This window comes from Phacochoerus africanus, chromosome 5 (assembly GCF_016906955.1).
Source record: "Phacochoerus africanus isolate WHEZ1 chromosome 5, ROS_Pafr_v1, whole genome shotgun sequence".
Classification (NCBI taxonomy): Eukaryota; Metazoa; Chordata; class Mammalia; order Artiodactyla; family Suidae; genus Phacochoerus; species Phacochoerus africanus.
Genome location: NC_062548.1, coordinates 51,502,985 through 51,524,850, shown reverse-complemented (window position 1 = coordinate 51,524,850; position 21,866 = coordinate 51,502,985). Strand labels below are relative to the sequence as shown.

Genomic DNA, 21,866 nt, shown 5'->3' with positions numbered 1-21,866 from the left:
CCGCTTACAACAACAGAGAGGTTATCCAGACAGAAATGCAATAAGGAAACACAGGCCTTAAAAGAAGCAAGACCAGATGGCCTGAAGTGATATTTATTGAATATTCCATCCAAAAGCAGCAGAATACACATTCTCCTCAAGCACAGTATATGCAAATAAATCAGTATGATAAACCATATTAACCAAATGAAGAGTAAAAACCATATGGTCATCTCAATAGGTGCAGAAAAAGCTTTTGGCAAAAATCCAACACCTATTTGAGATTAAAAAAAAAAAACTTGGGAGTTCCCATCGTGGCGCAGCGGTTAACGAATCCGACTAGGAACCATGAAGTTGCGGGTTCGATCCCTGCCCTTGCTCAGTGGGTTAAGGATCCGGCGTTGCCGTGAGCTGTGGTGTAGGTTGCAGACGCGGCTCGGATCCCTTGTTGCTGTGGCTCTGGCGTAGGCCAGCGGCTACAGCTCCGATTCAACCCCTAGCCTGGGAACCTCCATATGCCACGGGAGTGGCCCAAAAAAAAATAGCAAAAAGACAAAAAAAACAACAACAACAAAAAAAAAAACTTGGAAAATGGGTATAGAGGGAACCTACCTCAACATAATAAAAACCATATATGACAAACCCACAGCTAACATCATTCTCAACAGTGAAAATATGAATGAATTTCTGCTAAGATCAGGAGCAAGACAAGGATGTCCACTCTCACCACTTTTATTCTAAATAGTTCTGGAAGTCCTAGCCACAGCAATCAGAGAAGGAAAAGAAATAAAAGGAATCCAAATTGGAATAGAAGTAGTAAAACTATTACTGTTTGCAAATGACATGATACTATACCTTGAAAATCCTAAAGATGCTACCAGAAAACTACCAAAATTCATCAATGAATTTAATAAAGTTGCAGGATACAAAATTAATACACAGAAATCTCTAGTACTTCTTCACACTAACAACAAAAGATCAGAAAGAGAAATTAAGGAAACAATCCCATTCACCATCACATCCAAAAAGATTAAAATACCTGGGAATAAGCCTAACCAAGGAGACAAAAGACCTATACTCTGAAAATTATAAAATGTTGTTGAAAGAAATCAAAGAGGACACCAACGGATGGAAAGATATACTATGCCCTTGGATAGGAAAAATCACTATTGTCAAAATGACTATAATACCCAAGGCAATCTACAGACTCCATGTAATCCCTAACAAATTAGCAACAGCATTTTTCACAAAGCTAGAACAAAAAAATTTAAATTTGTATGGAAACAGAAAAGACCCTGAATAGCCAGTGCAATCCTGAGAAAGAAAAATGGTGCTGGAGGAATAAGGCTCCCCGACTTCAGACTATACAGTATGGTACTGGCACAAAAACAAAAAATACAGATAAACAGAACAGGGTAGAAAGCCCAGAAATAAATGCACACACATACAGTCAACTAATCTATGATAAAGGAAGCAAGAATATACAATGAAGAAAAGAAAGTCTCTTCAGTAAGTGGTGCTGGGAAAACTGGACAGCCATATGTAAAAGAATGAAATCAGAATACTCTCTAACACCATTCACAAAATAAACTCAAAATGGATTAAAGACCTAAATATAAGACCAGATATTATAAAACTCTTAGAGGAAAACATAGAACACTCTCTGAGATAAACGCAGCAATATCTTTTCAGATATGTCTCCTAAAGAAAATAAAAACAAAAATAAATAAATGGGACCTAATTAAAGCTTTTGCATAGCAAAGAAAATCATAAACAAAATAAAAAGACAACCTACAGAATGGGAGAAAATATTTGCAAACAAAGCAACCAACAACAGATTAATATCCAAATTATATGAACAACTCATGCAGCTTGATATCAAAAAAACAAAAAACCCAATCAAAAAATGGGGCAGAAGACCTAAATAGACATTTCGCCAAAGAAGATATACAGATGGCCAAAAAAAACACCACTAATTAATAGAAAAAATGCAAATCAAAACTATAATGAGGGAGTTCCCGTCCTGGCACAGTGGTTAATGAATCCGACTAGGAACCATGAGGTTGCGGGTTCGGTCCCTGCCCTTGCTCAGTGGGTTAACGATCCGGCGTTGCCGTGAGCTGTGGTGTAGGTTGCAGACGCTGTTCGGATCCCGAGTTGCTGTGGCTCTGGCGTAGGCCAGTGGCTACAGCTCCGATTGGACCCCTAGCCTGGGAACCTCCATATGCCGTGGGAGCGGCCCAAGAAATAGCAACAACAACAACAACAAAAAATAAATAAAAAATTTAAAAAAAACTATAATGAAATATCACCTCACACCAGTCATCAAAAAGTCTACAAACAACAAATGCTGGAGAGGGTGCAGAGAAAAGGGAACCCACCTACACTGTTGGTGGGAATATAAACTGGTGTAACCACTATGGTAAACAGTATGGAGTTTTCTCCAAAAATAAAAAATACAACTACCATGTGATCCAACAATCCCACTCCTGGGCATCCATCCAGAGAAAACCATAATTTGAAAAGATACATGCACACCAATGTTCATTGTAGTGCTAATTTACAATGGTCAAGACATGAAAGCAAACTAAATGTCCATAGAGAGATGAATGGATAAAGAAGATGTGGTACATATACACAATGGAATACTACTCCATAAAAAATAATGAAATAATGCCATCTGCAGCAACATGGATGGATCTAGGGATTATAATACTAAGTAAAGTAAGTCAGACAAATACCATATGATATCATTTATATGGGGAGTATAAAAAAAAAGAATACAGATGAACTTGTACAAAGCAGGAACAGAGTCACAGTTTTTGAAATCAAACTCATGGTTACCGAAGGGGACAGGTTTGGGACTGGCATGTGCACACTACTGTATTAGGAATGGGTGGGCAACAGGGACCTGCTGTATAGCATCAAGAACTCTACCCAACAGTCTGTGATAACCCATAAGGGAAAAGAACCTGGAAAAGAACGCATATGCGTGTGTATATAACCAAATCACTTTGTTGTACACCAGAAATTATCACAACATTGTAAATCACCTATACTTCAATAAAACTTTAAACAAAAAACAATGAAGATGTTTTGTTTCAGAGGGAAATCTTTCAGTTGGGACCACACATATGCATATAAGATAAAAATACATAGAACGACCTATGAAGTATTTCTGTTACAAAACAAGTTACCTGACACAAGGATACCTGCAGACAAATGAGATATGTGAGACAGAAAACTGGCCTAGACTCTTCAGTAAGTTATTATCATGAAACCAGGGAGGGCGGGTGAAGGAGGGGAGGTGTCCCAGGTCTAGAGGTGGTGGTGGTGAATTTCTGTATCTGCTTAGTGAGATATGACTCATACACCACACACGGCATCCATTTAAAGTGTGTAATTCAGAGATTCTTCATGTATTATTCATTATTCATCATCAAGATCAGATCTAGAATGTCTCTGCCACCTCCCCCCAAATCCCTAACCACAAGAAGCCTCCTCCACACTGCAGTACTCACAGCCACCAACCTGCTTCCTCGGCACACGTTTGCCTACTCTGGATTTTTCATATAAACGAATCATACAATATGCGGTTTTTTGTAACCTGAATCTTTCACTTACAATATTTTCAAAATCCATTCTAGTTGTAATGTGCACTGCGAATCCCCTTTTACCACCAAATAATACTCCACTGTGTACACACACCATTTATCTGGCCGTCCATCAGCTGATGGCCATCGGGGTTGTTTCCACTTGCCGGCTTTCTGTCACCCACCACGTTGCCACGAGCACTGCAGTGTAAATGTGTGCACACACATATATACACACCCTCATCTCCCTGGAGCACACGCATTCCTAGGAGCACAACTGCTGATGCTCGCGCTTTCCAGGAGCTGCCAGACTATTTTCACAGGTTCACCAGCAGTGTAGGAGAGTTCTAATCGGATATCTTGGTCACTGCTTATCTGGCTTTTTGAGTTCAGCCATCCTAGGGGGGTGTGAAGCAATACAGCAATGTGACTTGGACCTGAATGCCCCAAATTACTGGTGTTTCTGAGGGTGATGTGCTTATTGATCATTTGTTAGAGAAATGTCTACTCAAATCCACTGGGCACTTTCAATGAAACTGTCTTTAATTACTGAGTTGTAAAGGCTTTTTTTTTTTAAGTATTCAAGATTGCAGCCCCTTATCAAACCTGATTTGAAAAGTATTTTCTCTATTGAGTGGGTTCTCTTTGACTTCCATAATGGTATCCTTGAAGCAGAAAGTTTTAAAAAGTTCTGATTCAAATGCCCCTTTTTAATTAGTTAGAATTTTCTTTCACACAACATGTCCCATAGTCCGCCTGCTAAAATATCAGTTGTGGAGTTCCTGTTGTGGCTCAGTGGTTGACAAATCCGACTAGGAACCATGAGGTTACAGGTTCCATTCCCGGCCTTGCTCAGTGGGTTAACGATCTGCCATTCTCGTGAGCTGTGGTGTAGGTCACAGACGAGGCTCGGATCCCAAGTTGCTGTGGCTCTGGCGTAGGCCAGCGGCTACAGCTCTGATTAGACCCCTAGCCTGGGAACCTCCATATGCCACGGGAGTGGCCCTAGAAAAGGCAAAAAGACAAAAAATAAAACAAAATAAAATATCAGTTATTAGCCTTAATCTCCTGCCTCCAGTTCTAACCAACGACGTTTCTCTAAGAGACCTTTAACACTGGAGGCCCTGCTGCGTAGCAGCTCCTTCTACAGTGAGGCTGGATACAGCGTGGAGTCGATGGAGATGCTAAGAGAAACAGAGTCCAAGCAAAGGGGGATTTGCCTCCCATGCCCACCACAACAAAGAACCCCAATCTTCCTGATTTAAAGAACGCACACTTTTTATCTCACAATTCTGTAGGTCAGAATTCTGACCGAGTCTCAACTGCTAACATCAAGGTGTGGGCAGGGCTGAGCTCCTTCTTGGAGGCAGGACCCTTGTCTCGCCCCTTTGGGCTGCTGGCAGCATCAGCTCCCCTGTGGCTACAGGATGGCGATCCCCCACTTCCTTGCTGGCTGTCAGAAGTGGGCAACTCCTGGCTTCTAGACGCAACTCCAGTCCTTGGATCAAGACTCTCTGCCTCCATCTTCAAAGCCATCAAGGACAAGCGGAGCCACTGACCTACTCTTTTGTCGGGTCCGAAGTGTTCAGGTGATCACTGGGCCTGCCCAGACAATCCTGATCAAAAGGTCAGCTGATTAGTAACCTTAATTTACTTTGGCTACACAAAAGGGACACACTGAAGGTTCCAGGGATTAGGTTTTGAACATCTCCAGGGCCATTATCCTGCCTCATACAAAAGGCATTTAGAAAACATAGTTTACGTAAGGATGAAAACTGGAAATACTTTCCTTAAACGAAACCCTGGCCTATATTTAGTAATTATGAAAGTGTCTCTCAAAATGTTAAACCAAACAAACAACTTTAGATAAACACTCTTCAGAGTTTTATTTATTTATTTATTTTTGGTCTTTTTGCCATTTCTTGGGCCGCTCCCGTGGCATATGGGATGTTCCCAGGCTAGGGGTCCAATCGGAGCTGTAGCTGCCGGCCTACGCCAGAGCCACAGAAACGCGGGATCCAAGCTGCATCTGCAACCTACACCACAGCTCACGGCAACGCCGCATCCTTAACCCACTGAGCAGGGGCAGGGACCGAACCCGAAACCTCATGGTTCCTAGTCGGATTCGTTAACCACTGCGCCACGACGGGAACTCCCTCTTCAGAGTTTTAATGTTATCTCTTATGGAATACAGCTGCCACTCTCTAAAAATCTCCAATCTCTATAAATTCCAGACAATTTATACTGACTGGAAATCTTGAGTATCAATTTTCAAATTACGGTGTATAATTTAAGAAAATAGACATTTCTCTTTGATAATGAGAGGCCCCTTGAAAGTACTTTTCATCCCTTTATGACAAAAGGCAAAATAGAAATTACTTTAATGGGATCTGAATCCTTAATGATATATATCAGGAATTGTTCATATCACTGATTATCTATTTAACTCTAATAATACCTAATAATAATAATACAATTACTTCATCATTTTTGGAGTAGATTCTCAATTTTCCAGTCTGTTTTAAAAAAGAAATTCCCTCATGTTAAGAAACTAAGTCTGAAGGAATCTGAATCAAGTCCAAAATGAATCTTTTTAGAACTATTGGTAATTTTCAATATTTTTTCCTCTTGTAAAATGTACCACAGGCTTTCCTTTCTCAATTTTCATGTCTACTGAGTCACAGATTCCAAATTAAAAAAAGGAGTTCCCACTGTGGCTCAGTGGGTTAAGAACCCAACATAGTCTCCTTGAGGATGTGGGTTCAATCCCCTGGCCTCACTCAGTGAGTTAAAGATCTGGCATTGCTGTGAGCTGCAATATAGGTTGTAGACGTGGCTCAGATCCTGCGTTGCTGTGGCTATGGCGTAGGCCAGCAGCTGCATCTGCGATTCAACCCCTAGCCCAGGAACTTCCATATGCCACAGGTGCAGTCCTAAAAAGACAAAAAAAAAAATCAAATTAAAAAACAAACCTTCACACACTTCTCCTGAATATCATCTCTCTGAGAAGCAAATGTGAGTTGTGGCTTCTCACCATCCATTCCAGAATCTTCATGTTTCAGCTTGCTGAGGTGATGATCTGAAATCCAGTCCATGAAGACCGTTAAAAGTTCATAAACTTGTCCATTAAGTGGTACCTACATGCAAAGAAAATTAAATCAAGCATTTATTTCAATTCACAGCCTCCTAAAATTTCAAAGGCAAGTTTTAAATTTGGTAAATGATTGTAGAAAAACGTACCTAAAATACTTCACTGAAGTACTCTGAGTGACAAAGTATACTGAATGACAAACTTCTCCAAATGAGAGAAATGTCAAATCAGAGAGCTCCAATTAACATGAGAAACACATTAAAGGCTGGATGACAGAAGGGGAGAAAACCCACAATAAGGAAACTGAAAGAACTGCACTTTGCTACCAAAAGAGAGAATTTCCCATAAAATTGGTTTTGTTTTGCTTTTTTTTTCTTCTTGCGGCTGCACCAGTGGCATATCAAAGTCCCCAGGCTAGGGGCTGAATAGTAGCTGCAGCTGCCAGCCTAAGGCACAGCCCCAGCAACGCTGGATCCAACCCACAACTGCAACCTACACCACAGCTCATGGCAAGGCCAGATCCTCAACCCACTGAGAGAGGCCAGGGATCAAACCTGCATCCTCATGGATACTAGTCAGGTTCTTAACCTGTTGAGACACAAGGGAACTCCTTCCATAACATTCTTTATCCAAGTTTGATAGAGAAAAGTAAAACTGGCCTTAAAAGCACAAACTACCATAAATAATAGATTTTAACTAATCTAAAGGTTTCAAGAGCTAAACAATTTCCATGATGAAACTTCCTGTCTTTTTCCCCCAAAAGTTGTTTTTCTTTACATTCTATAAATAGGATATGAAAAAAATTTCCTGGAATTCCTGCTCTCTGATATTTATGAAAAAGGGAGGAAAATAAGAACAAAATGCCATAAAGAAATTAGAAATTCAACCAGACCAATTTTAGTCTTCAGATCACCTTTGGTCAATTTAATTCAACATTTACCACACATGTACCCCAATCAGGAGACTATGCTAGATTTAGATGTTTAGACAGAGAAATATAAAAGCAAATTAATAAAAAGGCAAAAGACTAAGCAGATGATAGCAATGCACAAAAACAATCAGATGAATAAAAACCAAGAGACCACATTATTCTGAACAAGAGTAATTTTTTTTTTTGTCTTTTTAGGGCCGCACCTGCGGCATATGGAGGTTCTCAGGCTAGAGGTTGAATCAGAGCTATAGCTGCCAGCCTATGCCACAGCCACAGCAATGCCAGATCTGAGCCATGTCTGCAACCTACACCATAGCTCATGGCAACACTGGATCCTTAACTCACTGAGCAAGGCCAGGGATCAAACCTGCATGCTCACGGATGCTAATCATATTCATTTCCACTGAGCCAGGATGGGAGTTCTGAACAAGAGTAATTTTTAACCTTCTTAGCTTTCTTCCAACAGGAACCTTTGATAAAAATGCAACATCGTGTGTACCTGACCATTACAGCTCCACTTTTCCCACTTTTTCAATTAGTAAAATTGTTTTCACAACCAGCATCCCCTCTCGTAAAGCATGGAAGATGGAAGGCTACAGGAAGGCGAAGGGGAGGTGTTGAGATATGACCATGGACCACCCCAGAGCCCCTAGCACACCTGCTGTCTAGCAGAGGCAGGGCAGAAGGCAGTCTCGGGACAGGCTTCTGATAGCTGTGGTGGTGGTCCCTGCGAGCCTGGGAGAGCTGAGGTGTCGGCTCAGGCTGTTCTCCCTGCACTGGCAGGACCCCTGAGCCACCCTTCCGCTGCAGGTGTTGCAGTCCCAGGCCCTCTGGTGCTGGAGGAGGCCCGCAGATCAGGTCAGCCAGCACACAGAGGTGGGGGCAGGGGGGACTTTCCCACTGCGAGCTCAGTGAGCTGGCCCAGGCCCCGAGGCTCATGGAAGCAGCTCCCTGCAGGCATGGTCTTGGGGACCCAGCCCTTGACCTTCTGTGCACAGGGCTCCTCCTTGGGCACTCCCTGTCCAGGAGCAGAATGGCAGCATCCTGGCTGGAGGGTCGTGCAGAGCAGGCTCCTATGCCAGCACAGAACCCACCCTGGATGCCTCGGAGTCGCTGCGTCTTTAAACAGGGCTCCCCTCCCAACTCCCTTCAAGAAAAAATTAGAGAATTCTTTAGCAATTAAAGCTGACAGGAGATATGACTATCCAGCCACAGGAAAAGCCAAATGAACAAGACTGAAAACACCAAATGCTAGCAGAGCTGTGGAGCAACCAGAACACATGCACATCACCAGCAGGAACACAGATAGAACAAGCACTCTGGAAACTGGCCAGTGCCCCAAGGTGAAACATGCATCTATCTACCTTATGACCCAGAAATTCAGTCTCGGTTACATTTCCAAGAGGCAGGAAAACATGTGTCCTCAAAAAGCCTTGTCCACAAATATCCTTAGCAGATGTATTCATTAATAGACAACAACCAGCAACAGCCCAGGTGTCTGTCAATGGAAGAATAAATAAACTGTGATGGAATCACCCAGCGGGAGGCGAAGCACAAGTGAGGCCTGAGAGAGATGAGAGCGTGCTGTATGACCCTGCAGATGAGCAAGGGCTTCCTGCAGGGAAGGAACATGAGGAACATTCCAGCTGTAGCTTCCAGAGTGCAGGCACTTGTCAAAGCTCCTCAAACTTGTACAGTTACAGATCTGCGCATTAGTGACTCTAGGTAATTCATACCTCAAAGTAAAAAAAGGGGAGGGTCTCAGGAAAAAGAAATCAATGGAGCCTGTTCAGGGATGGACTGCAGTCTTGAAAGCAAGTAACACTGAGGGTTTGTAGATCCCCAAACAAATGAATAACAAAGCTGCTGGAAGCTTAAGCTTCTGTGATGTGTCAGTGTTACTACACCTAAAACTACCACTGACATATTGGGCTTTTGCAAACAAAGCATATTTGAAATAGTGCAGAGATACTTTCCTACAAAAGAATTATTACAATGACTCCTTTTACACCAAAAGAATGTTTTCTAAATAGGGGAGAAAAAAAAAAGAACAGAATAAAGAGAAAATGCCTTCACTTTCCAGTGGAGAAATTTTCAATCATAGCCTACCTACCTTACAAGGTTTTGACACTGGTGCTTTCTCCTGTTTTAAGCTCTTTACTTCCTGAGCAGCATGGGGATTTCCTTTCAATCTCTGTATGGTCATAAACTCATACTTCCTCTGCGACGGGCCATGCATTCAAAAAGAATTATATTAAAAGTGAGAAAACCCAGAGGTGGTCATTTCAATACTCACTTATATCTCAAGAGATGAGCAGGTACCTTACCTGTAAGTTATCTAAGCGAGCTTGAACTCTTTTAGCCTGAACCTCCAACTTTCTGTTTTCTTCGCTTACTTCGTGTAACTAAAGTGGGAAAACATGAGACATTTCAATAGAAACCTCAAGCTGACTTCATAGTGAAGTTTTCCAGGGCACTAGCTCACTGAGCTTGCATCCTCAAGCAATGGAACAGACGTGGCGCTCATGATTAAAGACCACAGCTAGGAGTTCCCGTTGTGGCGCAGTGGTTAACGAATCCGACTAGGAACCACAAGGTTGCGGGTTCAATCCCTGGCCTAGCTCAATGGGTTAAGGATCCAGCGTTGCTGTGACCTGTGGTGTAGGTTGCAGACATAGCTCGGATCCCACGTTGCTGTGGCTATGGTGTAGGCTGGCAGCTACAGCTCCGATTCGACTCCTAGCCTGGGAATCTCCATGTGCCATGGGAGCAGCCCTAGAAAAGGCAAAAAGACAAAAAAAAAAAAAAGAGAGAGAGAGACCACAGCTAAAACCGCCACTTGGCCCCCAAACATGAACGGTTTCTAAAAAAGTTTACTTCATTCAAGGAAAAAAGCACAAGTCTCCCAACATCTTTCACATATACACGTTAATAAACAACATTTCAGTTGATTTTTTTGTGTGTGTGTGTGCCTTTTTAGGGCCGCACCCATGGCATATGGAGGTTCCCAGGCTAGGGGTCCAATCGGAGCTGCAGCTGCCAGCCTACACCAAGGCCACAGCAACACATGATCCAAGCTGCATCTGTGACCTACACCACAACCCATGGCAATGCCTGATCCTTAACCCCCTGAGCGAGGCCAAGGATCGAACCCGCAACCTCATGATTCCTAGTTGGACTCGTTTCCACTGCACCACAATGGGAACTCTTTTTTTTGAAATTTTTTATCAAACTACAATATGTACAGAAAAGTGTATGAATCATTAAGGATGCAGCATAATGAGTTACTGGGATTGGATTAAATGTACCTGTTAATTTAGGAATACGACATCTTTACCATACTGAGTCTTCCAATCTAGCACAGCCTTCAACTTACTTTGCTCTTCAGTGTCTTAATGATGTTTTACATGTTTACATCCCCTCTCTTTAGATTTATTCCTGGATAGCAAGTGCGCTACCTGCAGCATCTCTCAATAAACACCTACTATGTGACTTCTGCCAATACACAGAACCACACCTGATGTGTGTGTACTGAACTTCCAGCAAAGAGGCCCCTGAACTGGCTTAATTCTGACAACCGTGTGTCCACATGTTTGGGTGCCTACTGCCATGGTGCACGAGCGGGTCACCTGAGGGTAAGCCGTGTTTCTTCCCTGCCCCCTTCCCCTCCTCACCATGCTGGCCAGCACACGCAGTACCAAGGGCACTAGGAAGAGTAACACTGAGCGCAGGGACAGGCTTCAATAACTTCTGCTAAGGATGGATATTTTTCTTAGATAGTCTATGAGCACCAAGGCCTCTTCTATTACTGGCCATTATCTTGAATTGCTGCTGAATTTGAAATCAAGGAATGATATGATTTTTCCCCTTTTATCAGATGATGCATTAATTTTCAAATGATAAACCACCTTGTATTGCTGGGCTAAATTTGCTGAGTTGTATTATGCTTTCTATGTACCTCCGTATTTGATCTGCTGATATTAAAAACTGTTGCAGCTACATTCATGAGACACTGGCTTGCATCTTTCTTATAATGTTCTTGACAGGTTTAGTTTCAAGCTTATGCTGGCCTCACACAAGAAAGGGAGTTTTTCTCTTTTTTTATTTATGTAAGGTATGTGATATTTCCTCCGTAAAGGTTAGCCATGAGTCTCAGTGTTCCTTCTTGTTTTTTGTTTTTTTTTTTTTCCCCGGCAGCACCCATGGCATGTGGAAATTCCCCGGCCAGGGATTGAATCTGCACCACAGCAGCTACCCAAGCCACTGAAGTAACAAAGCCAGATCCTTAATCTGCTGAGCCACACAGAACTTCATTACTCTTCCTTCTTTGAGGGTAAGGTCTTATTTTGCTCTGGTTTTTATCATTAAAAGTTTCTAAAGTCCTAAAGACTGTGCCTCTGTGGTTCCCCTCAACACGTACCTACTGAGAGTGAACCTAACTTCTGAACTCTGTCGGGGGGCATCTCCAGAGCTGTGGGAAGCTGTTGGCTAATAGCTCTTCACGTGCTGCCTAGGGAACTACTTCTGGAATGCACATGTTAACCTTTTAGACTGTGTCCCTCCACTGCATCAGCAGGTTCGAGCGCTTAGCACTGCCCACACCACCTCTAGTCACCACACACTCAGGCAAACACATGCAAGATCCTGGAGGAGTCTGTCAGCCTGAGAGAGGGATACAGGCAACAATGTACATACACAAGCACTGAAGAAATCCTTCAAAAGGCGAGCCAGCTGGAGTCGTGTCTCCAGGGAGAAAGCAGGCTTCCAGTCAACATAAGGCCAAGGTCATACCCTAACTGTGGAAGACTATGATGGATTCAGGGAAGCCAAAGAGTCAGCATACTTTACTTACATTTGGAAGTATTTTATAATGAAGCTAACAAACAAAGATAATCAAGAGTTCCTCTAGCCAGAATACGTTCTAAGAGTTTGACTTATAATCTGTTAATCTATATAGTTTTAAGAATGTCTTACAATCTCATACAAGAATATAGGTCTTACCTGTTTTTTTAAGCTATCATTCAACTCTTTCAATGCATCAAAAGAGGACCTTAGCCTCTTGCTTTCTTTATTTCTTTCCTTAAGAACTTCAGTTAAGTGCTCAACTTCTGCATCATGTTGCTAGGAGGGAGAAAACACAAACTTCATGTCACTATTGCCACTGAATAGAAATTAATTAAAAATTAGAAGTCCTTGAATCACAAGGACTTTAATCAGTGGATTTAAGCATAATAAGTTTAACTTAATTTAAAATAATTAATAAGATGTAGTGAAATAATTTAACTTATTAGTTAATAACAAGCACTCAGTTTGTATTTGATAACGGTGTGGGGACGTCCTCGTTCCCAGGAGCGTCTCCTCCTCCGAGTAAGCATCTCTGACAGGGAGGAAGGGCTTGGGGAGCTGGGTCTGTCCGAAATGTGCCTTCAAACGGTCCAGGAGAGGATGAGTGTCTGGGGTGGGGAGGGGGAGAAGCAGCACACATGTGGCCAGTGCGGTCAAGGCCACCAACCAGGGACCCCATGCAGAGGGGATGGGACTGCTTTAGTCCCGAGTCAGCACTGTCTGCTTACTTCCTTGATAATCTGAAATCTCGTAAGAACCTCTTCTTTGACGCCTTTAATTTTACTCAAGGCAGCTTCATGTCTGAAAAGCAGCTGTTCTCTTTCAACCAGAAAACGTTCCCGCTTGTGAAGTTCCTCAGCAAATTCCTGCTGTGCTGCAGTTTCACACTGAATCAAAAGGTCAGAAGTACAGACGGCACATGTTAGGCTTTAATTCCAGAGACGGCAGTTCCATCAAATGGTGAGAAGACCCCAGGAACCGTGTGTAGCAAACACGGGAACCGCTGGGCTTGCCCAGCATGTAAACCTGCCCAGAAATTCAGTCTTGCTGCAGCATGACAAAAAGCACCAGTGAGACCCACTGTGACAGAGACGCTGAGGGTGGTGTGGAGGGTGTGGGGGCAGCTCTATGATGCTGAGACCTATTTGGACCCCAGGTTCTCTCGGGTCAGCATCACAGAGCTGCCCCCGCACCTCTGTCCTGTGGGCTGACGCTGTAACTGCCCTGGGTGCTGAGGCCACGTGGCGGAGCGCCACCAGAGAATCTCACACCCTCTGCATTCCCACGGTCCGCCTGCCCGTTCCACCTGCCACCTCCCATAGCATCTTTGTGGGCGGCTGGGTCCAGCCTCTGGGGAAAGGGCCACTAAGTCCTTGGGTCACCAATTTCTTGGAAATCTTGTCTCCACTGGCCTCTTCATCTGTCCATCCCTCCTCAGCTTCCTTCTATCCAGCCACAACCCCTGCCCGCCCACTGAAGCGGCTTCCCGGGGACTGAACCTGCAGCCCTGACCCAGGCCCAGCCACAAGGATCGATCCGCAGCCTCTCCTGCTCTCCCCCTCCTGCTCTCCCCACCCTCCACAGGCTCCAGGCCACTGCCTCCTCTTGGACCCCTCCCCTGGCTCGGCAGGACCTGCTCCCTCCACCGTCCTTTAATTAGGGGGGCTTCACAAGAGCTGGGGTCAAGCCACTTTCTCCTCCTCCACACCCTCTGCCTGCCTCCATCTCCTCGGCAGCTAAGATCGCTGTGCACGTACTCACTGCTACCAAGCTGAGTGCTCAGCACCTCTCCCAAGCTCCAGACTCAAGTCCAAACTGCCTATGTACATCCCCACCTGTGTGCTTTCAGGCAGCACAAAACACACGTGTCCACAATTGAGTTCAATCACCAAGCAGGGGAAGGTAAGCCAAAAGCACCAGTCGATGAGCAGATAAAGAAGATGCGGTGCATCCTACTAATGGAACAGAATTCAACCATGAAAAGGAACAAAGTCCTGACATTGCTACAACATGGATAAACCTGAAAATGTCGTGCCAAGTAGAAGAAGCTGGTCACTTTGTATTCATATAAAAAGTCCAGAACAGGCAAATCCATAGAGACAGAAAGTAGTTAGTGGCTGCCTATATCTGAGATATATCTGAGACCAGAAAGGAGTGAGATGAGGAAAACTAAGGGGGTTTCTCTTTTTTTTTTTTTGGTCTTTTTTTTTAGGTCCACACCCATAGTATATGGAGGTTCCCAGGCTAGGGGTCTAATTGGAGCTACAGCTGCTGGCCTACACCACAGCAACACCAGAGCCTTAACCCACTGGGCAAGGTCAAGGATCGAACCCAAGTCCTCAAGGATGCTAGTCAGGTTAACCATTGAGCCAGGATGGAACTCCAATGGGAATGTGGGTTTTTTACTGGGATAATGAAAATATTCTAAAACTGGCCAGCATAAACTTTGGATAGACTAAAAATAAAGGAACTGCACATTTTTGAAAAACTCAAGCAGCCCTTGCAACACACAGTGACACAGCCAAAAGGTGCTGTCTGTGAACCAGGAAGGAGGCTCTCAGCAGACAACGGATTCTGCTAGAGCCCTGACCTTGAGCCCTAGCACCAGAACTACGTGGCGTGGGTGCTGTTTCTCCCAGTGCCTTGCAGAGATGCCCCTCTTTTGCTGGGATGGCTCAAGGTGCAGCAGGCCTTTCTTCTGATCATAAGACTGGGGGCAGACACTTTCTGCACAGGAGCAGCCTCCTTCCGAAAACCCAGCACAACACTAGCCTTCGCCTGCCCCAGTCCCAGCAGTTCCCGAGGCAGGTACATGAAGCCCACAGAGACAGAGTCCACCACTATCACCGAAAGAGTCCCCACAATCAGTCAACCATTGGCAAAAACTGGCTGGAATCTTTTTATCTTAGCGTATGATGAAAGCCCCAAAATTCTAAATATGGTGCCTCTGTTGTTTGATTAACAAAGAACCACAGAATGTTGGAGAACTGACACTAAACTCCTGAACACGGGACTGTTATTGCCCATGCTCTCACCATTCAGCTGGTCTCCTGACTCCAGGTCTTCAGGTGTGCACATGCAGCTTAATATTCCTAAGTTTAAAAATACATGCTTTTATCATCAGTGTCTGAACTCAGGATCACCTCATTGGACTCAACACTCAAAGGCAGACGATGCAAAGTAGAGCATCACTGACACAAGCCATCAGATTGAGGGAAAATCAAACTCTGGGGTGCCATGCATGGGACCTAGTGAAAGGGCACAGCCTCCCCAGAGGTCAGTGTGGAAGCACCTGCTACTGCTCCCCATTCTGGTCAGGGAGACACCCAGAGCCCAGCTGTGTGTGTGTTTACACAGAAGTTGAAAAAGTACTGGTGGCTGGCTGATCTGTAGCCCGAATGCAATATGGCAATACAAATGAATCCATTAGATCTAATTTTCCAAATACATACATCTCAAAAACATAATAATAATGAAGGAAGCTGCAAACAGACCAAAGCGTGTTGTTACAGAACTTAAAACACTCCAAACAATACAGCCATACAGATCCATAAAGGGTTTAGTGAAAACAAGACAGAGAGGATCTGCACTAACTTTGGGGGCTGCTGAGCCCTGGGGAGAGATGATGCAGGACAGGAGAAGGAACTTCAGCTGGAATTGAGACACTGTACTTCTTTTAAAAATGTCCAATAGAAATATTTTTTCCTTTTTGTCTTTTTAGAGCCACGCTCACCGCAAATGGATCTTCCTGAGCTAGAGGCTGAATCAGAGCTGTAGCTGCTGGCCTACACCACAGCCACAATAACGTGGGATCCCAGCGGCGTCTGCAACCTACACAACAGGTCATGGCAACACCGGATACTTAACCCACCGAGCAAGGCCAGGGATCAAATCCCCATCCTCATGGGTACTACTTGGGTTCATTGCCACTGAGCCACAACGGGAACTCCCGGAATTACATCCTTTAGGAACTAAGGAAGTCCCAAAGAAGACAGGTAGAGAAAACTGCCCTGCATGGGATCCTGATGAGAGCTGACAGGAGAGCCTCTTACACAGAGATCCTGAAGACAATACAATGAATCTAAATACCTACTTCAAAAAGCACCCTTTACCAGCCAATTTTGTGTTTTCTTCCTTAAGGATGGGATGGGAGGGGAGGGGAGGGAACTAAACATAAACACAGGACGCAGGTGTGGACACCTCCGCTGAGCCTTCCCTCTCGGCCGCCCGCCTTCCCCCATAGGAGCTCCTCCACCAAACGCTGCCGGCCGGCCCCTGCGCTGGGCACGTCATAGAAAACAATGCAGACGAAGCCCCTGAATTCAGCTTCCAAACGCCCTGTGCTGAGAACACAGGGCTTCCCTGGATGCTGAGCTCGGCACTGAGCTCCTACCTGCAGTTTCTGGTGTATCTGAAACAGCTCCTCGTATATCTGGTTGACCTGAAGTGGAAGCACGCCCTGCCGGTCTGAGGCTCCGGCACGCTCCCCTGGGGCGCCGACACGTTTCCCAGGGGAGTCACTGCCATCACTACGACAGCCAGGCCAGTTTCGGGAATTCGAGGCCAAATCAGGTGGCCAGGCAACTGCTGAGGAAATAAAACACAAATTACAACCGACCTTAATTTACGGTTTTCCCTATCCTCAGGGGGAGTAATCTCAGAAGGAGCTACTTAAAACACGATTCACAGTACTGGTGGAAAAGTTTTGAGCACGAGGAGCAGAAGGAATGAACGATAACCACAAACGTTAACGTTGAGAACAAGGGCGAGACGGCCATACAGGAATTCTCTGTGCTCTTTCGGCAGCTTCTTCGCAAGGGGATTAACTGGCTAGGCCAACAAATGGAAACTTCCTGTCGCAGAAGCTTGGCCTGGGTGCTGAATGGAAAAAAACAGAAAGGCAGGGACAGAATTTGGGGCGAAGCAGGAAAGAACAGCTTTATTGCTTTGCCAGGCACAGGAGGTCACAGCAGGCAAACACCTCAGAGACTGTGCCCCTCCCTGGGGGAAGGAACAGAAAGTGTTTTTTTCAGGTTGGGGCCACAGATAAGGAGCAGGGTAGAGGCAAGCTGGCATTCTTCTTCAGAGTTGGTGCTTGGTGACCCTAGGACTGGTTCTGGGGGACCTCCTCTCTGTTGTGGTTTCAGTTCTGCAGAAGAACTCAAACATACCATCATGTATATTCCTTGAGGAGAAGCCAGCACCCTGCCCCGAGGCTGCACTGTCGTGTCTAGAATGTACCTCTCTGGTCTCTGCATCCCCTCTCTTCTCTGATTAGCGACTGTCTGAACCAGCCCCTCGGAACACAGGGAAGGTCCTGGAGGCCAAATGAAGCCTATTCCCTAAAAGCAAGAAATGGGGACACAGAAGGGCTTGTGCCCAGAAACCCACAGGGCCCTGCTCGGTTTCACTACCTTGGAAGCCACTGATCGCATCCCTTTCTGTCCCAAATTAAACCCGGTAACCATACCCCCAACTTGGTGCTTACCGCTGCTGCTTTACTTCTTTTGAACTTTGACGACTTATGTTAAAAAATTATGTTTTGGAGTTCCCATCGTGGCACAGTGGTTAACGAATCCGACTAGGAACCATGAGGTTGCGGGTTCGGTCCCTGCCCTTGCTCAGTGGGTTAACGATCCGGCGTTGCCGTGAGCTGTGGTGTAGGTTGCAGACGCGGCTCGGATCCCGCGTTGCTGTGGCTCTGGCGTAGGCCAGTGGCTACAGCTCCGATTCAACCCCTAGCCTGGGAACCTCCATATGCCGCGGGAGCGGCCCAAGAAATAGCAACAACAACAACAACAACAACAGACAAAAGACAAAAAAAAATTATGTTTTGCCTGTTTACACATGATATAACATCTGTAATGAAATAATCCCACAGGAGTTCCCTTGTGGCACAGTGGGTTAAGAACCTGGTGATGTCAAGGCAGTGGCTCTGGTTGCTGCCAAAGAGCAGAAACTCCCATGTGGCGAAGGTATGGCCAAAATAAATAAATACTCATAGACTCACATAATTCTCTAACCTCCTCCAGGAAAGAACCCGTTTCCATGCTAATGACGCTTCATCGGGTCACACACAGAGGCGGCTGGATCCCGAGCCGAGGTGTCTGCACAGCCACCCGCAGCCCTGCCCTGGCTCCGGCACCTGTGCTGAGAGCTCCTCCAGGGTCAGGAAGTAGGAGCAACAGTGAAGGACCACAGGGTACACCTGCAGGTTCACCGGAGTGATGCCAAACTGGTTTCCAACACAGGCTGCCACAGGCCCCTGACAGCAGTGATGAGCAACACCCCAACCCCAGCCCAGCGGCGTTCCCACTTCACCTGCTGCGCTGGCTCTGCTGAGGAGGAGCCTGCTCTGGGGAGGGGCCTGCTTCATGCTCCCCACCTTGGACAGGCCGGGGAGCCAAGATCAAAAACAGGAACACGCTGAAGGAAAAACTTTTCCCCTTGATCGCTCAGCAAAGGCCCTTTAAGAGAAAGATGCTCAGCGCTGGGCCTCTCTCATCAAGCCCCAGCCAAACGTGCCTCAGTGTTGTCAACTTTTAAACACTCGACTCTTCTTCTCGACAGCTCATCCTGAATTTCCAACTGTGTTCAGTGGAAAATCCATCACAGAGCAAGAAGCACAAGCCCAGCAGAGTCCTTTCCCGTGTTCCTCACGTGCTGAGAGGAAGGGCGATGAGGATGGAGGACGAGGAAGTGAGTGGCCATGTGCAGCGCTGGCTGCCTCTCTTCCTGAAATGCTCACCAAGCTGGGATCCTTAGCCAGGTACATGCACAGCACCTGCCTGCCGGGGCCAGAGGAGGCCAGACTTTAGGCTGCTCTCCTAGAGCATTAAAGGCTCAGCCACATACCACCACAATCTTACCACTTCCTAAGAAACACTGATGTGAAAAAAAGTTCAGAACGATTCAGTTGATTATGAAGTTCTTTCGATCAGTTCTGAGCATGCAGAAACTCTACTGGAAAATGATCAGGTTTACCGTCCTCTTCTCCTTTAGCTTAAGGACCAGCACAGCAGCCACCACATGGCTCACCAAAATCCAGATCATGGATCTATAGCCGCCGGAGAACCAGCGCTCCTACAAGGCCGGTGTTCAGGTCCCCCGCTTGGCAGTGTTCTGCCTGAAGGACTGTTCCAGCAGGAATGTTCCTCTTACCTTTGCCTATTTCTTTATGAGACTGCGTCTTTACTCTGGAGGTACTAACTCTGTGATCATCCCCGATGAACTCTTCTTCTCTCTCCTGTTGCTTCACATCTCGAAAAGAATCCAGGTCATCATCTAGGCTTTAAAAAAAAAAAATCTATCACAGCATTCTGGAAGATTTCCATAGCACTGAAAGGTGACGAGACTGCTTTTCAAATGTGAAAAGCACACATAATAAGTAAACGGTACAGTCACTGATGCAGATGACTCGTTCCAAGGGCCTTTCCACACTTCACTCAGGCTCCACCGGACATGCACATGCCTGCATCACCCCAAGAACGCACTTCTGTGAAGCAGGTGTAATGGGTACTGCTGCCTATGATTTTACCTCAAAGTACTGTTTCCAATGGGGAACTGAACCCTAAGGCTAAATAACCGGCAGGAGACATCAATTGCAAACGATGAAGCAGAATGAGAACCCAGGTGTCCTGTCCAAAAAGACCAGCTGAGAGTCAACAGTTCCAGAGCAGTGCTGGTCAAAAGGGTTATACTGCATATATATTAAATTTAAGATAACTGAAAACTTCTTAGCAGCCACTTTAAAATCCTAAAAAGACGGGATTGTGCCAATATATTATACTCATCTCGGTCTATCCAAAATATTAGCATTTTAATGTATAATCAGTATTAAAAGACACTTCTTTTTTTTGCTTTTTAGGGCCGCACCTGTGGCATATGGAGGTTCCCAGGCTCAGGGTCAAATCGGAGCTGTAGCCGCCAGCCTATACCACAGCCACAGCAATGCAAGATCCGAGCTGCATCTGTGACACACACCACAGCTCACAGCAACACCGGATCCTTAACCCACTGAGTGAGGCCAGAGATCAAACCCGCAACCTCATGGTTCCTAGTTAGATTCGTTTCCGCTGAGCCACAACAGGAACTCCAAGACACTTTACATTCTTTTATCTGTCTTTAAAACCCAGTGTATAGTTTACACTTAATACCACAGCTCAATTCAGACCAGCCCCATTTCAAGGACTCAAGAGAGACACACGTGGCCTATGCTGGCAGGTCCATATTCCATACTAGAGTGTGACTAGGGACTGTGGAAAAAACCACCCAGGAGTTCCCTTCATGGCTCAGCAGTTAACCAACCCGACTAGGATCCATGAGGACACAGGTTCGATCCCTGACCTTGCTCAGTGGGTTAAGGATCCGGTGTTGCTGTGAGCTGTGATGTAGGTCTCAGACGCAGCTCAAATCCTGCATTGCTGTGGCTGTGGTGTAGGCCGGCAGCTATAGCTCTAATTCGACCCTAGCCCGGAACCTCCATATGCCGCAGGTGTGGCCCTGGGGGAAAAAAAAAAACAAAAAAAAAACCAATGTTATAAAACTTCCACAGTCCAAAAGCTTCAAATTATAACCTGAAATTATTATTCCCAGATCAGATACTGTGAAGATGATGAAACTATCAGTTAAACATAAGAGAACAACTTCCAGGAATTCATAATTATCTTCAGCAATTTTCTCTTTCCTTCGTCTATATTCAAGCTACCCCATGCCCAGATCTTGACTCCAGATCAACACGGTTACTCTGCTAGTGCCACGTGAAAGAGCAATAACATTAAAGATGACGATAATGGCAACTTCAGTGCTTTTCTATGTACCCAACACGAGTCTACGTGCTATATGTGTATTAATTCATTTAAACAGAGAATGAAGCAATCTAAGCTCCAAAATATCAATCACGTCAGTAACAGATATTTTAGGTACAATTCTCTTTTTTCCTCTCCACAATTCTCTGAATGTTTCATTTTGTATATGAACACATCGTTATGGTTTAATGTTACCTCAAAATGTTTGCTCCGTCTTGACACCTAAGCACTTCCTTCTGCCACCTATTTTTGGCATTAACGGTATTCAACCTAGAACTTTATTTCACCTGAGCTTCACTTGTTTTCAGCCAGAGTAAAATCTTCTCCACAAAAATGCTGACCCTTCACAGCCCAGCACCACACCATGCATATTTTGTAGGTGCCGACTCCCTGGACGAACTTCTACCTCTCTCCCAACTATGTAAGATACGGTGCTTACCACACCACGAGACACACGATAGAGATGGAATTAAACACTGCTCTCTAACAAACCTGTTAATCACTTTTATTCCAGTTCCTTTTTCAAAAAAAAAAGAACAAAGGGAACAAGACCTTCGTTTGAGTCCCAGATGAATAACTGTAACTTTTTATCCATCACACCATGTGAGTAACTTCCCCTG

General features: G+C 45.1%; 1 protein-coding gene across 11 annotated transcripts in view; it reads right to left on the bottom strand.

The window, feature by feature from the left end:
* The window catches only part of CCDC138 (coiled-coil domain containing 138), a 52,289-nt gene that overhangs the window by 28,872 nt on the left and 1,551 nt on the right, over positions 1 to 21,866 (bottom strand). For 3 of the 11 annotated variants that reach the window (XM_047781280.1, XM_047781277.1, XM_047781282.1), the window contains exons 4-10: positions 19,601 to 19,728; positions 16,833 to 17,026; positions 13,168 to 13,326; positions 12,596 to 12,715; positions 9,922 to 9,999; positions 9,708 to 9,815; positions 6,545 to 6,709 (exon numbers count right to left, since the gene is read on the bottom strand). In XM_047781280.1, the coding sequence (XP_047637236.1) occupies positions 6,545 to 6,709; positions 9,708 to 9,815; positions 9,922 to 9,999; positions 12,596 to 12,715; positions 13,168 to 13,326; positions 16,833 to 17,026; positions 19,601 to 19,728 (952 nt within the window). Of the gene's footprint in view, positions 1 to 6,544; positions 6,710 to 9,707; positions 9,816 to 9,921; positions 10,000 to 12,595; positions 12,716 to 13,167; positions 13,327 to 16,832; positions 17,027 to 18,760; positions 19,729 to 21,866 lie in introns of those variants that run through there. The other 8 variants (XM_047781281.1, XM_047781278.1, XM_047781283.1 and 5 more) reach the window with 6 other exon arrangements.